This window comes from Chelonia mydas, chromosome 5 (genome assembly GCF_015237465.2).
Source record: "Chelonia mydas isolate rCheMyd1 chromosome 5, rCheMyd1.pri.v2, whole genome shotgun sequence".
In the NCBI taxonomy this organism is placed as follows: Eukaryota; Metazoa; Chordata; order Testudines; family Cheloniidae; genus Chelonia; species Chelonia mydas.
Window position 1 is genome coordinate 56,564,866 of NC_051245.2, and position 19,686 is coordinate 56,584,551.

The 19,686-nt window shown below is 39.3% G+C and overlaps 1 protein-coding gene across 1 annotated transcript in view; it reads left to right on the forward strand.

The window, feature by feature from the left end:
• Positions 1–19,686, forward strand: part of LOC122465972 (adhesion G-protein coupled receptor V1-like) — a 60,088-nt gene that overhangs the window by 22,392 nt on the left and 18,010 nt on the right. Inside the window, exons 9-14 of the mRNA XM_043547378.1 lie at positions 565–741; positions 3,423–3,646; positions 14,036–14,162; positions 14,246–14,431; positions 18,423–18,603; positions 19,080–19,243. Coding sequence (XP_043403313.1) covers positions 565–741; positions 3,423–3,646; positions 14,036–14,162; positions 14,246–14,431; positions 18,423–18,603; positions 19,080–19,243 — 1,059 coding nt within the window. The remainder of the gene's footprint in view (positions 1–564; positions 742–3,422; positions 3,647–14,035; positions 14,163–14,245; positions 14,432–18,422; positions 18,604–19,079; positions 19,244–19,686) is intronic.

A 19,686-nucleotide genomic window follows, 5' to 3' on the forward strand; every position in this document is an offset into this window, starting at 1 on the left:
GCTCTAGCCTGCACCAGCTCCAAGCGGCTACTACAGCAACCGAGGGACAGCTGAGTTTTAGCCACACCTCTTTCCTTATCCCATATATCAATATTCAGAAAATATGTGGGGAAAGGAGCCACTGTGATGGCTTTACTCCACTAAAACCTCCCCTTTTGCAGGGAAAATCCTTCAGAAGTTGGGGCCCTTTGGCCAGGCATGGGGGCTTTATCTATATCAGTAGACTTACTTCCCACCCCTCTCCAGGAGTGCTTTGTCACTTCTCCAGTAAATTCAGACCAGTGTATTCAACGTGCACAACAAGGCTTGACTTGAGACACCTAGATATCTGATGGAGCCCTCTTCTTCTCTTCAGGACATGTATTTTAGCCTTGTACCACTGGAAGGAGACTTACAGTTCACATAACATAAAACACAAATGAAAGAATAAGAGAAAAATTGAAAGGATGTTGCTAAAGATACAAAATGACAATATATTGCCACATATTTCTCAGTTAGAAACAACAGTGTTGCGCCCTTTTGATATTAAAGAATTTGGGTTTTTGTTTTGTTTTGGTTTTGTAGATGGAAAGAGTTGAGCTGGTGAATATCATTCCTCCAATCCCATCTGTAAGTCCTAGACTAGGTGCGATTCGGAATATTTCCCTGAGGATTACTCCTGACATTGCAAATGGGGAAATTGGTTTTACTAGTAATCTTCCAATTATTCTTCACGAGCCAGAGGACTCCACTGCTACCATGGTAAGTAAGCCTTTTTCATATTGTCCTTCACTGTTGCAAGTTATTTATAGGAAGTTTAATCTATTTTACTTAGTGTAGTCTTTCAAAAGTAAATTGGAGAGAAACCTTTCTGTAAATCACACCTAATCTAAAACATTTCCCATGTCAAAAGTAAAAGCCAAGTTAGAAAAAGAACAGTTTTTTTCATAAAGGCCAAAATTGTGTAAGACTTTAATGGCATTATAACAGAGGTGAATTTGGCCTGTGATATCTATAAACACATCTACAAAGCCAAGGGTTAATCTTTCCTATAGTCACACTCAGCAAAATATACTGAGGGATATTTTGGTCCCTTTTCTCTGATTCAGATCCATGTTTGTGGGTCCTGGACACTAAGAGGTAAAGTTAGTTAGACCCACACATAGGAACTCAGAATTGGAGAGGCAGGGATCAAATGTGCCTTAGTTGTGTCTTGTTTGACTTAACCATCTAAATGGGCTAACCTTTTCCTAATGCAACATTTATAATATTCAGGGATGGGCTTGAGCTGTGGATCAGGATATTAATTTCCCAAAAGCTTATATGTGTTCAGGTTCAAGGTTTTGGTTGGTTTCCATCTCTAAGTTTGTTACATTTGAAATATTGAGAACACGGGGGAAAATATTTACAACATTTTTGAATATAATGCCTAAAGTTTTAAAAATAAAGTATTTTCCTGCCTGCTATCAAGTTCAGTTTGTATGCAAATAAGATTTACTATAGTCTTCCATGTAAAATACTAGCATTGATTCAATATGAAGACTGAGAAATTAAGCACTCCAATGTCAGGACATTTCTAAAGTTAAAGGTTGAGCAGTCCACCTGAACTCTGCCTTTAGTTTTCCTGGCAAACACCTTGCCATCCTCATATCCTCGTTAGCAAAATGCAGAAGCAGCTAACTGTCTGGAGTTGAGTTTTAATCCTCATCCTGCCAAAGCCTGTTTTAAAGCCATGTTAGAAAAGCTACCCATTTAAAAGTTCAAGACACATTCAGCCTGCTGGTCATACTTAAAGGTTAGCATGACCCCAATCCTAGAGTTCATTGGAAGGAGCCCTGGGCTAGGAAGGAGGAGGGGAGGGTCCCAGCTCTAAACAGCTGTCACAAAGTTCTACTGATATTTTGTTACCTTTTAAAAAATTGTCCTGTGGCTTAAGGGATAAAGTTTCTGCTTCGAGGATAGGCATTAAAAGCTCAAAATACAGTAGAATGTTTTTTTCATTTTGAACTGAATAAAAAAGGTACAGAAAATAAATCCCGGTTGCCTTCAAAGTCTGTACTTATATCTTTGGACAGCTTATAAATGTGCAATTAAAAACATTTCTTCCCATTTAGCTTACAAAGACTAGCATTAAATCCCTGAAGTTTTAAAATTACTGTAAATGTGAAAAATAATCAAGAAATACTGAGAATCATTATCTTTTATTATTTTATTGTTTTTTCCCCCTAAATTTAAGTTACTTGGTGGAAGACTGACAGTCCTGGAGCTTGAGTTCTTTATTTATCTACAGAGCAGTTAGTTTTCTATGCTGTCCCACAAACTTTGATCTGAAGATATTGGTAGTCCATTAAAAACAATGGAACTACTCACAGGCTTAAAGTAAAGCACACGTGCAAGTGTTTGCAGGATCAGGGTCTAAGATAAGAAGTTAGAAATGAATGCTTGAAATAAAGATACAGTTATATATACCAGCTCATCTTGTTGTGAATGCTGCAAACATGTTACTGGTTTTTTAGAATGACAGAGAGGAAATTGAGGGGAAAAGTGGAGTATGTATTTACCACTGCTCATCATTTTGTCACAAGATTACATAATTCCTCTGATGACCAGTTTGAGCCAGTAAAGTTCACTTTTCTGGGATTTTTAAAATGTTGCTCCCAAATGAGAGAGCGAGAACTATCAACCTCATGGAAATGATTATGCTGGTTCTTCAGTTGACCCACTGATAAATAAAACATGTCATTTTGCGACTCAGGCACAGTAGTTTCCAAATATTATATATTTAAAGTTTGTGAGCCCAAAAGAAGCATTTTCAAGTGCACTAAGATTCTTCTGTGTGTTCTAATATCAATCAGGGAACACTATTTCTTTTTTTTTTTCCACACTCTCATTTTCTTTCACTATTATCTTAATGCCAGTCTTCCCACGGTTCCTGAATTTGGACAGCTTCATTGGCAGGCTGTCTTTTTCAAACTCCAATTAAAACTCTGCTAATTAGTTTAAACAATTAGTTGATTAGATGGTGCTAAAATAATGAAAGTAAATATGTGGTAATTATCTTTAAAACCAATTTCTCCTCTTGAAGAGATGAGCATTGGCAATTCAGTCACACAAAGCTTATTACACTTGTGGCTTCTTACTCAATTGTCATATGAATTAAGTTGTAAACAGCTTGTTTTATCTCTTTATTAATCTAAACATATATGATTATATAAATGAGTCAAACAAATATATGAAATACATACTTTCACAGTATTTCATTGATGTAACTCCATTGACTTCCATGGTGTTAATTCTGATATTCACTGATGTAAGTGAAAGGAGAATCAGCCTGTCCATACCAATATGCACACTGTCCATTTAGTAGTTTGTTAGGGTGTAGCTGATTTAAAAAAAATTAATCTGTTGCTTTCAAAGTCACAGATTGCCATGTTGTTTTCTAGGTTTCCATTGCTCTGCATCGAGATGGGACTGATGGACAAGCCACTGTGTTTTGGAGTTTTAAACCTTCTGGCCTCAATCCAAAAGCAGTAACGTATGATGATCTAAGTCCTTTTAATGGCTCTGTTTTGTTTTTATCTGGACAAAGTGACACTTCAATCAACATTACTGTCAAAGCCGATGATATCCCTGAAATGAATGAAACTGTGACATTAACCTTGGACAGGTATTGTATCCTAATAGTATAAAGAGCAAATGAAATACCTTTCATTTCATATGTTATGAACAGTATCGGTTTACTATCACACAGTTCATGCAGTGTGTTGGTAGAAGCCTGATGGAACATCGTGCCCTAGACCAGTGTTGTGGATGGTTTCTGTTTTCCCTGGAGGGTAATGTGGGAATGTATATTCTCCTTGCTATCTAATGAGTTGACTTCATATTTGAAATGGCAGAAATATGGTTTTGAAGACCTTGTTAGACTACTAAGTTCACATTTCAGCTCTGATCTCTCACTATATTTCTGTGAAAATATGCATGTACAAATTCACTTCTAAGAATTCAAGGTATCCAGAAGTGGTATAGATATGTAGTATGAACAGCTTCATAGTTCATGAAAGTTTTGGTTCTAGCACTTAATGTTGATTTCCACTGGAAGGTCAACTCTCTGTTAGCTAACAGAAAACAGAAGTTAGAATTCTAATGGATATTGTAAATCACACAATACTTGCTACAGTCCACATAGTGCTATTTTCTTTGATGGGGTTTATGTTTGTTGCTCCCATTGAAGATATGTGGTCACTCTCTTTTATGATAGTTCTCATTCTTGGCTATTTGACTAGCTCCATCACAGCTCATGGATTCTCAGGTGACAGCAGTGGCCTGGAGTCCCTTTTTTCACACTCATCTGGTTTGGAGCTTGTAATCTCTCTTCATAGATAAACAGTTCTCTATGCCTTTGAACCTCTACACTGTAATGCATCTTGTTGCCACATGTATGTATACTTCAGTTAGTGCACAATACACTAGACAGACTACAGGAGCCGAGGAAGAGTATAGTATATATATAATATAATATATATATTAAAAATCCCTTCCATTTGCTACTCCACCTCCCAGTGCTCTGGGGAAGAACTTTCCAGCTGTGCCCCTCCTTCCAGCACAACAGATGAGCATACTTGCTGTATGCTGGGCACCTGGTGCACCCCTCACCCCTGAGATCTTCGTCAAGGACAGCTGTAGCTAGCACCCAACATTTGCCTTCCCCAGTTGGTGTCTTATCTGGAAGAAACACTTGCAAGGGATGCACACTAGCTCCCAGAAAGCTGAACTCTAGACACCCATAGCCAATCAAATGCAATCATTTCACATAAGCATACAACAGGTGAAGAGAAAAACCAGAACCTCAAGTTCCTACTGATCTATACAAGGTCAGCATTCAGGAAGACAGTTTATCATATGCTACTTGATCACAAAATAAATCATTGTTAGGCCTGCCTTGCAGAAACTTGGCTGGATGCTTCTGTGAGAGCTCCTTGTGTTCTCCACAAGCTACTAATTACATAAAAGACATAGACCCACTGAAGAGATGAATACAGGAGGAATATTTCCCTTGCTTCTCTGCTTCTCTTTCTGTGGGTGGCTCTAGGTGGGACTGGTTTAGTCCTAAGTGGTGCACAGGATCTGGTCCAAGAGGTCAGTGAAGCTGAACTGCCTGGCAATAGCAACCATAGTATAATTAAATTTAACATCATTGTAGGGATGAAAATATAAAAGGAATTCACAACAGTAGCATTTAACTTCAAAAAGGGGAACTACACAAAAAAGAGGAGGCTAGTTAAATGGAAATTAAAAGGAACAGTGAAGAATGAAATGCCTGCAAGCTGCATGGAAATTTTCTAAAAACACTGTAATGGAGACTCGGACTATATGTATACCCCACATAAAAAAACCAACAGTAAAAAAACCAAAAAATTCCACCATGGCTATTCAACAGGTGCTTACAGACAAAAAAGACATCCCTTAAAAAGTGGAAGTCAGATCCTTCTGAGGAAAATAGGAAGGAACATAAATTCTGGCAAGTCAAGTGTAAAAGTATAATTAGACAAGCCAAAAAAGAATTCAAAGAGCAATAAATGAAAGACACACAAACTTACAGCAAATTTTTTAAATTACATCAGAACCATTTTTTGGTTTGTATGGTTCCTGAGGAAAAGGAGGTTGCCTGCCCGCAGAAACTCTGGGCAGAGACTGTGGGAGATTGAGGACAGAAGAAGCAACTAAGGATGTGGGGAAATAATGTAGCATGATAGGGTGAAGAGAATCAACGGAGGATGAGGAGGAAGCAAAGGGGAGGAAGAAGAAACAGATAAGATTGGTAGAAGGAAGAGACAGAACACAAGGTGGACTTCCGCAATCCTTTCCACAGTGTGTTGCATGCTACAAGTCTATTCCCTCCCTCCAATCACTCTGATCAATCTCTGCCTGCCCCCATTGTGACTTAAAAATTATGGCCACAATGAGGAGCTGAATAGGGCACTATGCGGTTTAACAAATATAACCATTCCTGCTGTGGCTGTGCATTTCAGGGGCAGCAGGGAGTACTAATCTGGAGAGCGACGGGGGTAAAGTGTGTGCCAACAGTAAGTAGATTTCCCAAGCTGTTGTTGGCATGGTCAGAGGTGAAGAAGCAGAGAGATGGTCTGGACTGGAAGGGGAAACCAAGCAGGAGACAAAATCCAAATTTTTCTGTGGACCTATACAGTCTCTGTCCAGCAGCGAGTTAATCTCCCCCAAGCCTGTGGCTGAAATTTGGCACTCCTGGTGCTAGCAGAAGCCAAGAATGGAACGAACATGGGGACCACCTTTCTCTGTTAGAAATGGCTCTTCAAAACCACGGGTGAAGGATAATGGCAGGGTGATGTGTGAAAGCTTGCAGTGCTGCTGTCTGCATGTTTTCTATTTTGTGTGGAACAGAAGACTTCAGTTTCCAGGGCTGGCAACCCAGCACCTCTGAGCAGTAATGAATTAGAATCAACACAAAGAGACTGTGTGCTGGAGAAGTGTTTTGCTGTATTATATACTGCAGCATCAATCATGGTGAAAATCAAATGTGTGGGCTATGGTAGCTTTAGTAAATCTATATATCTGTACTCCCACACACATATATGCATTTAGTAACACCATAGATAAAATATGCAGTGATAATATGAGCTCTAATGAAGATTGTATGTTATTTATTGAAATTTAGTTAATGTGTCTAACTCTATTCAGGTTACATTTTTACAAAACATTAAAGATTTAACTACATCCATATTTACAAAAGAAACTCTCAAGCCATCATAAATACATTCTCCCTCTCTTTGCTCCCCTGTTCTCCATTAAAAACTACCACCCTTCAGGAGAAGCCTCAGTTAATAGGTAGGCCTGATTATGTTCCCTGAATTAAACAAATCTGGGCTCTGTGAAATCAAGTGGGGCAGAATTCAGCTTCAGTATTGGGGATCTTTCTCTGTGAGAACCTTTCCCCCAGACCCTTCCTGTTTAAATTGTGACACTGCTAGTTTACGCATTTCAGCTGATTGTAACTACCACAGTTGGGAAGAGACAATACTGGGACAATATTGTAGGAAGCCATGTGTAAAGCATGAAACAGTCACTTAACAGGTTAAAACTAACACCCCAAATTTCATCCAGAAACAAATTGGAGGCCAATACAAATTATGAAGGACTGTTATATTGTGCATCTTAAGAGAAGAACTGATTATGAGGAGGCAACCATATACTGCGCCTGGTGAAGATTCTGAGTGGGTTGTTTTGGGTGTAGCCTCATGTTGTGTGCCAGGCAGTAATCCAGACCAAAACATAAATAACACCAGATCACCGTGGTGAGAGCTACATGAGGAAGAAAAGACCCTTGTCTTCTTGCCAACTACAGATGGAAAATAAAAGTCATAGAGTGCTTAGAGTATTTATTCAAAAGCAAATGCTCACACATTTTTCTGAAATCATATCTGATGTAATTTGGGAAACTAGAACAAGGTTGTAGATGTACAATCTCCCAGATCTTTGGCTGGTGTAAATCTCCATAGTTTCATTGACTTCAGTGGAGCTATCTCAATTTACATCTGCTATGAATCTGGTTGTAAGTATATTCAGAAAATGTTTACATTCTGAGTTATAAGAAAGAGGTTTAAACATTGCAGTCACAGAATGTAAGTTTGTGACCCTTCCGTGTGAAGTGTCTGATGGTTTTCAGTGTAGTAGAGATTAGTCAATGGTGGAAAAGCAGCTAATTGCAGAAGGCCCATTGAAGGCCTCTCAGGCTGATTAAGTTCCTTAATTGCAGTGCTCAGTTGTGGCTTATGTGTTGTGAGATGCCCTCTGCACTGAGGTTCAAAGAAACACCAGCACATACTATAATATTTTCTCTTTACTCAGTGTTTTGGCTTCCCTATGCTTTCAACTTCTCTCCCAAGAGAGCTGGTGTTCTAATACAGGGATGTGTGCTGTTCAAAAGCTTTTCATGTTAAACTCACGTAACTTTCACTGTAAAAATTTAGCTGGTCTTGTCTTCAGAGATTTATCAGACTTCTTGATAATAAGGAATAGAATATTGGAGTGAGTGTTAATTCCAACTGCTATTGCTAATTTTGATTACCATTCAAGACAACAACACTGAATTTCATTTGTCATGAATAGACAAATAAGTGAAAAATAAAATAGCCTCTAGAGAATCAAACCTCTCCTTTTGGATTAAACCCTAGGCAGAGGTATCCCTTCTGATAAGAAACTCAGTGGAATTTGTACTGTGACAAATCCTACTTTAATCCTTTTCTTTAAAGCTAGGTCTTGGCACTAATTAAATCAGTAGATAATCCCCAAAAAATTAAAGAGGGATGAGCATTGAATACAAACCTAGGAAGCAGAGTGATCAGACAACATTCCATAGCAATTTGAAGTTTACCTTGCCTGAATCCCTTGCTCTGAAGTAAACGTGTTTAATGAAGCATGGTTTTAATGAAAAATTAAACAAATTCACTGACAGTTCTGTTTTCCAGGCAAATTTCAAAGCATGGAACTCATATTTTTGCTGAAAGTCTTATTTGATATTCAAAATCTTTGAACCTCAACTATGTTAAGTTTCTCCATTAGTTTTTTTAAAATTTAAAATAGAAATAGTTTATAAATACATAGACATTGCCATATTGGATCAAATCCAAGGTCCATTTAGTCCAGCATCCTTTCTGACAGTGTTCAGTACCAGCTAATTGAAGAGAATGTGCAAGAAATCTTGTGAAGCTGGTGTAAATTGTAAGAGGCATTTAGGGGACAATATTTTTTAAAAGTCTGTTTGTTACAAAAGTATCAGAGATAGCATATTTGATTTTCAAGAAGGAAGCATTTTATACTTTTTCTCATAGACTTATAGATAAGGCGAGAAGGCACCATCATGATTGTCTAGTCTGACCTCCTGCAGATTGCAGGCATAGAACCTCGCCCACCCACTTCTGTAATAGACCCATAACCTCTGGCTTAATTACTGAAGTCCTCAAATCATGACTTAAAGACTTCAAGTTACAGAGAATCCACCATTTTACACTAGTCTAAACCTGCAAGTGACCCAGGCCCCATGCTGCAGAGGAAGGCAAAATCCCCCTCTGCTGGTATGACCTGGGGAAAATTTCTTCCTGACCCCAAATATGGTGGTCAGTTGGACCCTGAGCATTTCCGCTAGACCCTACAGCCAGATACCAGGAAAGAATTCTCTGAAGTTACTCAGAGTCCTCCCCATCCAGTGTTCCATCACCGGCCATTGGAGATCATTGCTACTAGCAGCCGCAGATGGCTACATGCCATTGTAGGCAGTCTCGTCATACCATCCCCTCCCCTAAATTTATCAAGCTCAATCTCGAAGCCAGTTAGGATTTTTACCCCCACTGCTCCCCTGGGGAGGCTGTTGCAGAACTTCACCCCTCTGATGGTTTCTGTTACAAACTTAAATGAGATCAGATCAGATCAGATCTTCCTAATAAGTATTTTATAGTGAAATTGTAAGTTTGACAGCTTTTTTTCCCCATAACTTTTGCTTGGAGAAAACAAAACTAAAATCTTTGACATATGCATCAATACGTTCTGACATAGGCATCATTACAGTGCTGCCAGTGTATGCCTTTAGCTGTGGATACAGTAGAGGAAGTGTAAAATGAATCTGCTCCTCAGGGGATAAATCAGTGTTTGTCACCAGGATCAGATAATAAAAAGCAACCTTTGTTCCTGAGAACTGCTCAAGTGCACTTGAGGATTTGTCTCAATATGCATAGGGAATTGGGAAGGACTAAGGTCATGTGCAACTCTCTGCAGCAGTTGGAATATTTGCTTCCATAATGCAAAACCTCAATGTGCACCAGACAGAGCGCGGAAAGAGGCTGTTACAGGCAATATGCCTGGGTATAAGCATGGTATTTGCTGTTCTGAATTAGATCCCTAGTTCACTGCTACAAGTGAACAGTCCCATTGAATCAAAAGGACTACGTTTGTGATTAAAGTTAAGCACACACACACAAGTTTGCAGAATTGGGGCCTAAATCAGTAAAGTATATTCATTAATATGCAGTACTAGAAAATGAAAATTAGCAGGATCAGGCTCATTTCCCCAAGAAAATATAGCATCCAAGTGAAGTCACGTGGTGCTCTAATGTGAACGTTTGGCTCTAAATTTCAAATTCACAACACTAATTTCTTTTTTTTTAGTCTCTTAGTGATTAATGTATTTGATAACACAGGTTGTAAATATTCAGGGCCAGCATACTTACCCTGTGAGTGATCCCAACGAGTAGAAGTTATGAAATCTAATCCTCATTGTTTCTATTCAGTATTTTATTTTTTTCATAGGTGTTTATTTTTTCAGAAAGAATATACAACTAAAGTTAGGAAAATACATCATGTCAAAGCAGCTTTATTATCCTCATTAGCCTGGATACAGTGCATATATTTTTTTAAAAGAACCCAGTCTTGCTTGGATTGAAGTCGATGGCAAAACTCTCTTTGACTTCAATGGGAGCAGAAGCAACCTCTCTTATATTAATTTGTAAGAACACCCAGTTTTTTATTTCAGGTTGTAAGCCTCATGGTATTCTTTGCCTCTTTCCCTGTGGTTGCCCTCTTCAGGTTTTATGCTATTAGCCATATAGTTCACCACAGCTTGCTACTAGATGCTGACAAGCTTCCTTAGTCCATCTTCTTAACAGAGATTTTTGTCTCCATTATATTTGGATTCATTCAATGTAACTCCATGCAGCTGAAAGAGAGATTGTTTCTGGCTTGACCATTCACTCATTAAGAAATTATTATAATTTAAATCCTAACAAATGCTTGAACATACATATTAAAACCCACCTGGTAGTCAGGATGTCTCCTTTGTGTCCTGTGTTTATATAGTACCAACAGCTTGGCTGTTGATGTTACAGTGCCATTTCTAAGCATGTGGGTTATATTTGTTCAGATTAAAAGTTAATTAACTTTTTTGGTTTAGCAAACTTGGAATATTTTTCCTAGTATTTTCATTATAATAATACTTGGCTCTGGAACACTTTTGCAGTGTATTTTGTGAAGGAAGGGGCAAATCCTGGCCTCAATGAAGTCAATAGCAAAACTCCCCAGTGACTTCAGTAGAGCCAGGATTTCACTCCCTAAGCCTAACTGTAGCCTGTTTGGACTGTTGTGATGCATGATGATATATAAAAAGATGGGGCCATTAACACATAGTAAAAATATGCTGTTAAAAATTGCCGAGCAGAGACATACTCAACCTCAGTTCCAGTCTGTTCTGGGCTAATCATCGTAATTTGGTTACAAATGTGTGACTAAAATTCAAGGAATTAAGAGATTAGAAAATACTTTTCTTTGATATATTGTACTTTTGTACTTTGATTAATCAAAAAATGGTCATAAATGAGACTTCATGTAACTTCATGTTGAGCAGGGGGTTTTATGTGTTCTCATTCAAACTCTCCTTATGTTTATCTGCCAATATAGTCATTTTGGCAGATGGATGAAAAAACAGATCTTAGAGGCATGTAGACCTGAGAATAAAATTTTTGTGTGTGTCTAATTAAAGGCACTAAGTAATTACAAACAGAGCTGAATAAAATTGACTCAGCTGCTGTGGTTTGTGAGCATTTACAGTGCTTGGCAGCCATCGAACTCTTGGGGGAGGGCTTAGTAAGGAATGACTTGAATGGGTCTTGACATGCTGATTGGTCATGGGGTCATCTCTCCTAAGTGGAAATTGCTGAACCTCTTGCTAGCATTTGTCAACAGGGAAGTGCCAAGCAAGTAGCGTTCCCATAAAGTGAACATTATTAGCTATTAGAAAAGAAAAAAAAGCTTTAGTTTTTTTATCCTTCTCTTCTAAGATTGGTATTATTGAAATTCTGGCAAATGGCACTTTTATCCCTCTCCCCCTTTCTTTCTCTCTGTATTGACAGGGTAGAGACAGAAAGGTTTGTCGTGTACTTTGGGTAAGTGCAGCGAGCAGTGTCTTTGTCTTCAGTGAATAAACACTTTGTTTTGAAAGTGGTTGGGTTGGACAAGACTCTGTCCTCTTTATCATTTCTTTCTCTCTGAATAAGCATACCTTCTGCATCTCCTCAGGCAATGCATGCTTCCTTTGCAGTTTCGTTTGGTGACATGGGGTGCCAGCTTGAAAATGCTTCTTTATTTAGGATCTGTGAATGATAGATGTTATGAATGCATGGCTCAGCGTTTGATGTTTGAGCATTTGATGAAACAGTAGATTAGTTGTTTAAAATCGCCACAAGTGCAACTTGCCTCAGTTAAATCACTGAGCTGAATACAGTTGGTCAAAATAAGTGTTCTATAAATATCCTAAAATAACTTATGAGCAGAGTTATTTTCTTCTTTAAATAACCTGCATATATTTTGTAGTACAACTTCTTCCACTGGCACATCAATAATTTGCAGAGTTAACTAACACAAACAAGTGACACTTATTAAATAATGAAGGACTCATTGCTGGTTTTCATCTTATGTTCTGTTCTGTGTCCTTTGTTTAGGATGGGCTGTGATAGGTAATAATCAGGAACCAGGAGCATTATTCTTTAGTGATTTCCAAAATTGCCTTTGGGAATTTGTGATTCAGTTAATTCCAAACATTTGATAAATTTTGGTCCCAAGTGAAGGTTTATTTTCTTTATGTGAAATACAGATTAAGGGTGGATAAGAGGTAGAACAAATGCAGACAATCATGTGCTGTACATAAATCCTGATTTTCATTGGAAACAAATAATCGGAAATGATCAATTATATGAAAGTCTATGAACCTATATATTATCCAAGTTCAAAGAGGCTTTTCAGTGCATCCTTCAATGCTAGCTTCTCTTGTGTCTTTTATGCCATCAAGCTTAAAGTGTCACCTGTCGAGAGTCTGATGTGAGGGGGAAAAAGTACAAAAAAGCTCAGTGGAGACAGGATAACTGATTTATTAGAGGACAGGTAATGTTTGTAACAGAAGAGGTCAGAATCACATGTGGAAGCATAATTCTTCCTTCGGTTTCTTTGCACTCCAACTTTTCCATTAGCTCTTATTAAAATATATATAACCATGAACTCCTCTGTTTTTACTTAATTATGTAGGACTGGATTCTGTAATCAGATCTGGCCTGTTTGTGCCACTAATAAAGTGCAAAGAGGCTAGTAACTGGTCACAAGTTGCCAGCAGTGAAATCTCCCGCCACAGGGAACACTCTGCTGGCATCAGCATGCCAGTTCCTATCATGCATCAGTCACCACCCGTCTTGGAATAGGAGGTATGTCAGGAGTGGGCATGGCAGAGCAATGCTACCCTATGTCTGTGCTGCACTGGTGTAGAGACCATAAAGGATCTTTCACCCATGACAAAAGTTATAATTTCTAGGAAGAGGCACAAACTCCTACTGGGTTCAGGGCTAGCTCCCTGGTACCACCCCAAACATCCTGCACCAACCCGGTGGTAAGCCATAGGGGAGAATCATAATATCAAGAGTTCTGTCTAATTCCCATTGAAGTCAATGGCAAAACTTGTATTAAGAGAGCAGTGTAGGGTCCCAAATGTGTGACTACAAAATTAAGTATGGCTGTCTTGGTGATATTTATTACACATGGAATAAAGTACAACATAGCACTAAATCTGACCTTTAAGTATTCATCTGTACAAACGTATTTTCATTTCTTTCTTTGAGTGTTCTGGGCACATGTGACCTTGTTAAATTCAGACCAACCAGCCACAATACACTCCACAGAAATTGAAGGTATTTTAGATGCAAAAAACTCCAAAACAAACAAACAAACAAAACAAAAAAATAAAAACCAAACCAAACCAAAAAATCCAAAAACAAGTACATGAAAACATTCTCATATAATTGTTGTGATTTCTTTGTTTAATCACTGTCACCATTGCAGTTAATTATTGATACTCTTTCCTGGTTGGGACACTCAACACAAACCCATCAGAGTTTACCAAAGCTCTGATACGTTTATATACTTTGCATAGTATTGTATTTGTTTTCCAAACAATACTGCTCCTTCAAAATAGCTCTTTATCTTCCTTTCTCAGGGTCAGTGTGGAAAATGAGATCCTTAAATCTGGGTTTACGAGTTGTGAACTGATCATTATGGAAAATGATGATCCTGGGGGAGTATTTGAATTTTCTTCCTCTTCCAGAGGACCCTACACTATAAAAGTAAGTTTCCATGGTAGACACCTGACCCTAAAAGTATATTTGAGTACTGGGAAACTGCTTGATGTTCCATTCTCTTTTTAAAGGAAGGGGAGTCTGTTGAACTAGAAATTGTCCGCTCCAAGGGGACACTTGTCAAACAGTTTCTGCGCTACACTGTAGAGCCTAGAGGCAGCAATGAGTTCTATGGAAACACAGGAATTCTGGAATTTAAGCCTGGTGAAAGGGAGATCATAATTACTCTGCTAACAAGAATGGATGGAATTCCAGAGGTAAAAGAATTTTTGTGCACTTACTTGTGTTCACAAATTGTGTGGTTTTAACAATTGTTTATGACACAGATGCTTTCGCTTGTAGATTTTAGTGACATTTTCGATGGGTTTCTGTTGGTTCTTTTCAGTCTTTCTTTTCCTTATCAAGCAATTCCTTATCCTTGACTGAGCTATAAAGCTATCATATGTTGTGATACATGAAGGAGGGGGGGGAGTAGCTCTCTTTGAGGGAAACCCAGCTAACCAATCAGGTGTAAAATCCCTCTTGGTCTGTTCTCTGCTTGCTTTACCAACTGAAATGGCCCCTTAAGTTCGTGGTCATAAATGAGTTCAAAAGGTGAAAATCCCAAACTGGGATGCGGTACAGCCCTGTAGGCAATGAGCAACTGCTGCAACACTAGGTCCCAATTGTTGGAGTGCTCATTCACAAATGTACTTATCATGGCCCCCAAAGTCCCGTTAAACTTTTCCACTAGGCCATTTGTTTGATGGTGGTAAGGGGTGTCAACCAAGTGGTTTACGCCATGAGCTTCCGAAAGACGTTTCATGGTCCAAGCTGGGAAGTTAGTTCCCAAATCTGATGTTGGAGGGCCAACCTACCCTGGCAAAAATGTCTGCCAATTCCTGGCTCATGCTTTTAGCCCTGGCGTTGCTTAGAGCTACTACTTCTGGCTGTTGGGTGGCAAAATCGATGAAAGTCAGCATGAACAGCTTTTAGGGAAAGGACCCAGAATATCCACAGCTACATGCTGAAATGGAACCTCAATGATGGGGAGTGGCTGGAGAGGGGCCTTGACCTGGTCTTGAGGCTTTCCCACCTCTGGCACACCTCATAAGACCGGACATAGGTAGAAACGTCCTTGCCCATTCCCTCCCAGTGGAATGACTTCCTCAAATGGTCCTTGGTCCGGTTCACCCCACCATGGCCACTAGGGTGATCATGGGCTAAGCTCAAGAGCTTTTCCCTGTACTTAATTGGAACTACCAACTGTCTCTGAGGCTGCCAGTCCTCCTTGTGCCCGCCATAAAGGGTCTCCTTGTATAAGAGTCCTCCTCCTATAACAAACCTGGGCCTATTAGAAGAGCTCAGAGGCGGTTGGTCGCTCCGTGATGCTGTCCAAGCTCCCTTGAGTCTCTCATCCGCTTCCTGCAAGCAGAGAACAGGGATCTTACAGCTAACTGGCTGGCTGGGTGTCCATCAAAGGGAGCTATTTCCCCCCCCTTCATGTCACATACATATACTTGAAGTTGTTTTGCATGAGATTGTATTAATTGGGGTCCTGTGCACTTTGCATGAGTATTAAAGTTTCTGTGACACTTATTGAAAGGGTAGGTTTTGTCCTGATGTCTTTGATCAAAGTTTCCTCTTCCTCCATTATTATACAGCATGCTGAAGTTCTGTTGTCCACCTGACTACGCCTTTCACACCAGAAGTAGCTGTATCTCAGTGATGCTGTTTGCATATAGTATTTGTAGAGCTTTGGATGAAAGGTGCCATGTACATGTTACATGATGGTGATGATGATTTGAAATGTTACCCTTATGCTTTCCTCTTTCTCCCCAATCCATTTGAAAGAAGAGCAACTTTTTTTTTCTAATCTAAGGTGCTGAGTAGGGAATTGGCAGATTAGGCTGACATTTGGGTTTGAATGATGATCAGGTTTTGGTCCTAATATTGAACATAAGAATGGCCATACTGGGTGAGACCAAAGGTTCATCTAGCCCAGTATCCTGTCTTCAGACAATGTCCAATGCCAGGTGCCCCAGAGGGAATGAACAGGACAGGTAATCATCAAGTGATCCATTCCCTGTCACCCACTCCCAGCTTTTGGCAAACAGAGGCTAGGGACACCATCCCTGCCCATCTTGGCTAATAGCCATTGATGGACCAATTATCCATGAATTTATCTAGTTCTTTTTTGAACCCTGCTATGGTCTTGGCCTTCACAACATCCTCTGGTAAAAAATTCCACAGGTTGACTGTGTGTTGTGTGAAGAAATACTTCCTTCTGTTTGTTTTAAACCTGCTGCCTATTAATTTCATTTGGTGACCTCTAATTCTTGTGTTATGAGAAGGAGTAAATAACACTTCCTTATTTACTTTCTTCACTCCAGTCATGATTTTATAGACCTCAATCATATCCCCCTTAGTCGTCTCTTTTCCAAGCTGAAAAGTCCCAGTCTTATTAATCTCTCCTCATATGGAAGCCGTTCCATACCCCTAATAATTTTTGTTGCCCTTTTCTGAACCTTTTTCCAATTCCAATCAATTTTTTGAGATGGGGTGACCACATCTGCACACAGTATTCAAGATGTGGGCATACCATGGATTTATATAGAGGCAGTATGATATTTTCTGTCTTATTATCTATCCATTTCTTAATGTTTCCCAACATTCTGTTCTCTTTTTTGATTGCCACTGCACATTGAGTGGATGTTTTCAGAGAACTATACACAATGACTCCAAGATCTCTTTCTTGAGTGGTAACGGCCAATTTAGACCCCATCTTTTTATATGTCTAGTTGGGATTATGTTTTCCAATGTGCATTACTTTGCATTTATCAACATTGAATTTTGTCTGCCATTTTGTTGGCCAGTCACTCAGTTTTGAGAGATCCTTTTGTAGCTCTTCGCAGTCTGCTTGGGACTTAACTATCCTGAGAGTTTTGTATCATGTGCAAATTTTGCCACCTCATTGTTAACCCTTTTCCCAGATCATTTATTGGGATGACATCTATGTCCCTGAATCCAAATATCACCTCCTCCCCACAGAAACTGGGGTTACAGTGGCCAAAAGACTATAGGACTTTCTTTACCTAAAATGTCACCCGGAGAGGTATGCAGATGGCCTGCAACACCTCATTCTGCAGTGCATTGGGTCAGGAGCAGGTGGCTCTCCCCTCTTTCTGGGATCATCAAAGGTTGTTGGGCAACAGCTTCCCCTCATTTTCAACTGTCCTGTTGTCAGCTTGCTGCTTCTTGAAGGGATAAAATTGAAACCAGCTGCCTTGCTAAATCGTTTGGTGGCAACAAGGCAAATGTTTGTCCGGTGATTAGTACCTGGGTGATCCTTGAGTACAATTCTGTGGACACAAATGCATGAATGTTTGATCATTTTTACAAATGTGCTATTTTGTTCTTTTATGCCAAGTAATGAATGCAGATCTTAAATAGGTACTGTGACAGGGTCGGGTTGGATGGCTACAGGAGAGTAATAGAAGGCAGATATATTAGCCCCAGGTTAAGTAGGTCCCTTTTCTCTGGGTAAGGTAACAGGGAAGGTTTCAGAACAATCAGGAACCTTCTGGAGACAAGACAGACAGGCTGATTAGACCACCTGCAGCCAATCAAGAAGCTGCTAGAATCAATTAAGGCAGGCTAATCAGGGCACCTGGGTTTAAAAAGGAGCTCACTTCAGTTTGTGGTGCGCATGTGAGGAGCTGGGAGCAAGAGGCACTAGGATCTGAGAGTGAGAACGCGGACTTTTGGAGGACTGAGGAGTACAAGCATTATCAGACACCAGGAGGAAGGTCCTATGGTGAGAATAAAGAAGATGTTGGGAGGAGGCCATGGGGAAGTAGCCCATATCCGCCAATAAGCGCAAGACCCACCAAGGTAGAGGAGGAACTTTGTCACAGTACTTGCCCTAGAAGTCGGTTCTTTAGATCCATGCTATTTACTCATATTTCCGTAAATGAATAGCTGATGGTATCGCCACATAATCATTTCGTACCTTTGTACACTGTGATGTAGTACGTGTGATGTGCTAAGTGACCTTATTACTACATATAAGCTGATGACATTCCCTACTTTCAGGGATGGAAATGGGGTGCTGATCATTATGCAGAAGTTAGCAAAGGAAACACATACTCATTGATTTGCTTTTTAAAGCTGTAACTCTTCTTGCCAGGTTGGTAATGGTGGACTGTGGTCCATTCTTTCCATGCTGTGAGTCTATATGATTTTTCTGACTTAGTTTCCCTGTTCTAGCTGGATGAACTTTATTCTGTGGTACTCAGTAGCCACAGTGAACTGCCAAGCAAGTTGGGAAGTGCCACAAGGGTCAATGTAACCATTCTGAAGAATGATGATCCACATGGAGTGATTCAGTTCCTTGCTGATGAACTAGCAGTAACAATAAATGAAAGTAAAGGAGAAGACGTCTATGCTGGTAATTCCTGTTTTGTTCAAGCTATTATAGTTTAACTCATACTAATACCCTTAAAACCATGAGGTTATAGGAACAGTGATTGCTTTCCCAGAAAGACTGCCAACAAGTTCCAGTGTTGTCACAAGAATTGAGCATCCTCAGCACTTTGCAGGATATGGCCAGTATTTTGCAGATAAGGTTTTATTTCACCAGGAGAGGCATATCAGTTGGCTGCCTGGCTCTTCAGCAGTTTCCAATTATACCCAATTTGGAAATGCCTCCATGTACCTATTTCTTATATCCATGTGACATTTTTTATGTCTTTTATGTAGTTGTCTCACATATTGTGTTTTTAATGGTTCTACAAAAAGGAATCCCAGAATGATTAGTTCCCCTCCTCTTCTTTTTCTTTGAATTGGCTTTGTCAATCTGCCTCTCTTTGATTTTTATTATTTTGTGTATGCACACTTATCATACTGGATGTTTGCATTTCACAGCTGCTTACAGAATTGTAAGAAACCAAGGAAACTATGGAAATGTCAGTGTGTCTTGGGTTGTTGAACCAGTCTCTACCAATGACATCTACCCAGTGCAAGGGACAGTTTTCTTTGGAAACCAGGAGTTTTCAAACACGATAACCATTTACTCATTGCCAGATGAGGTAAACATTTTAGACAGATATATTCTGTTACTTTACTTTGGTGTGAGAACATTGAGAGACATGCGCTATGACTTGAAACTTTACAAAGCAGGATTTTTTGTTTTAAAAGAAGCTAACTAAAAGAACAGACTCATAGATGAGGAAATCAAAATCCTCAAACAGCCTGGAGCTAGACCATAACAGTCACAGAAGAGGAACATACCCTTAAACTAAATATACCAGGATAGTAAAATTGTAAGTTACAAGAGGCTATCTGGGTCCTAAAAAAATAGAAGTCCAGCCCAAGGGAAGCCAATGAAAGAAACATAAACTATGGATGTATAGGAGAATATATAAGATAGAAATCAGGAGGGTTAAGAGGGAATTTGAATAGTAAGTAACACATAGCCAAAGACACATAAAGCAACATGAAAATATTTTAAGAATATTGGAAGAAGGAAACT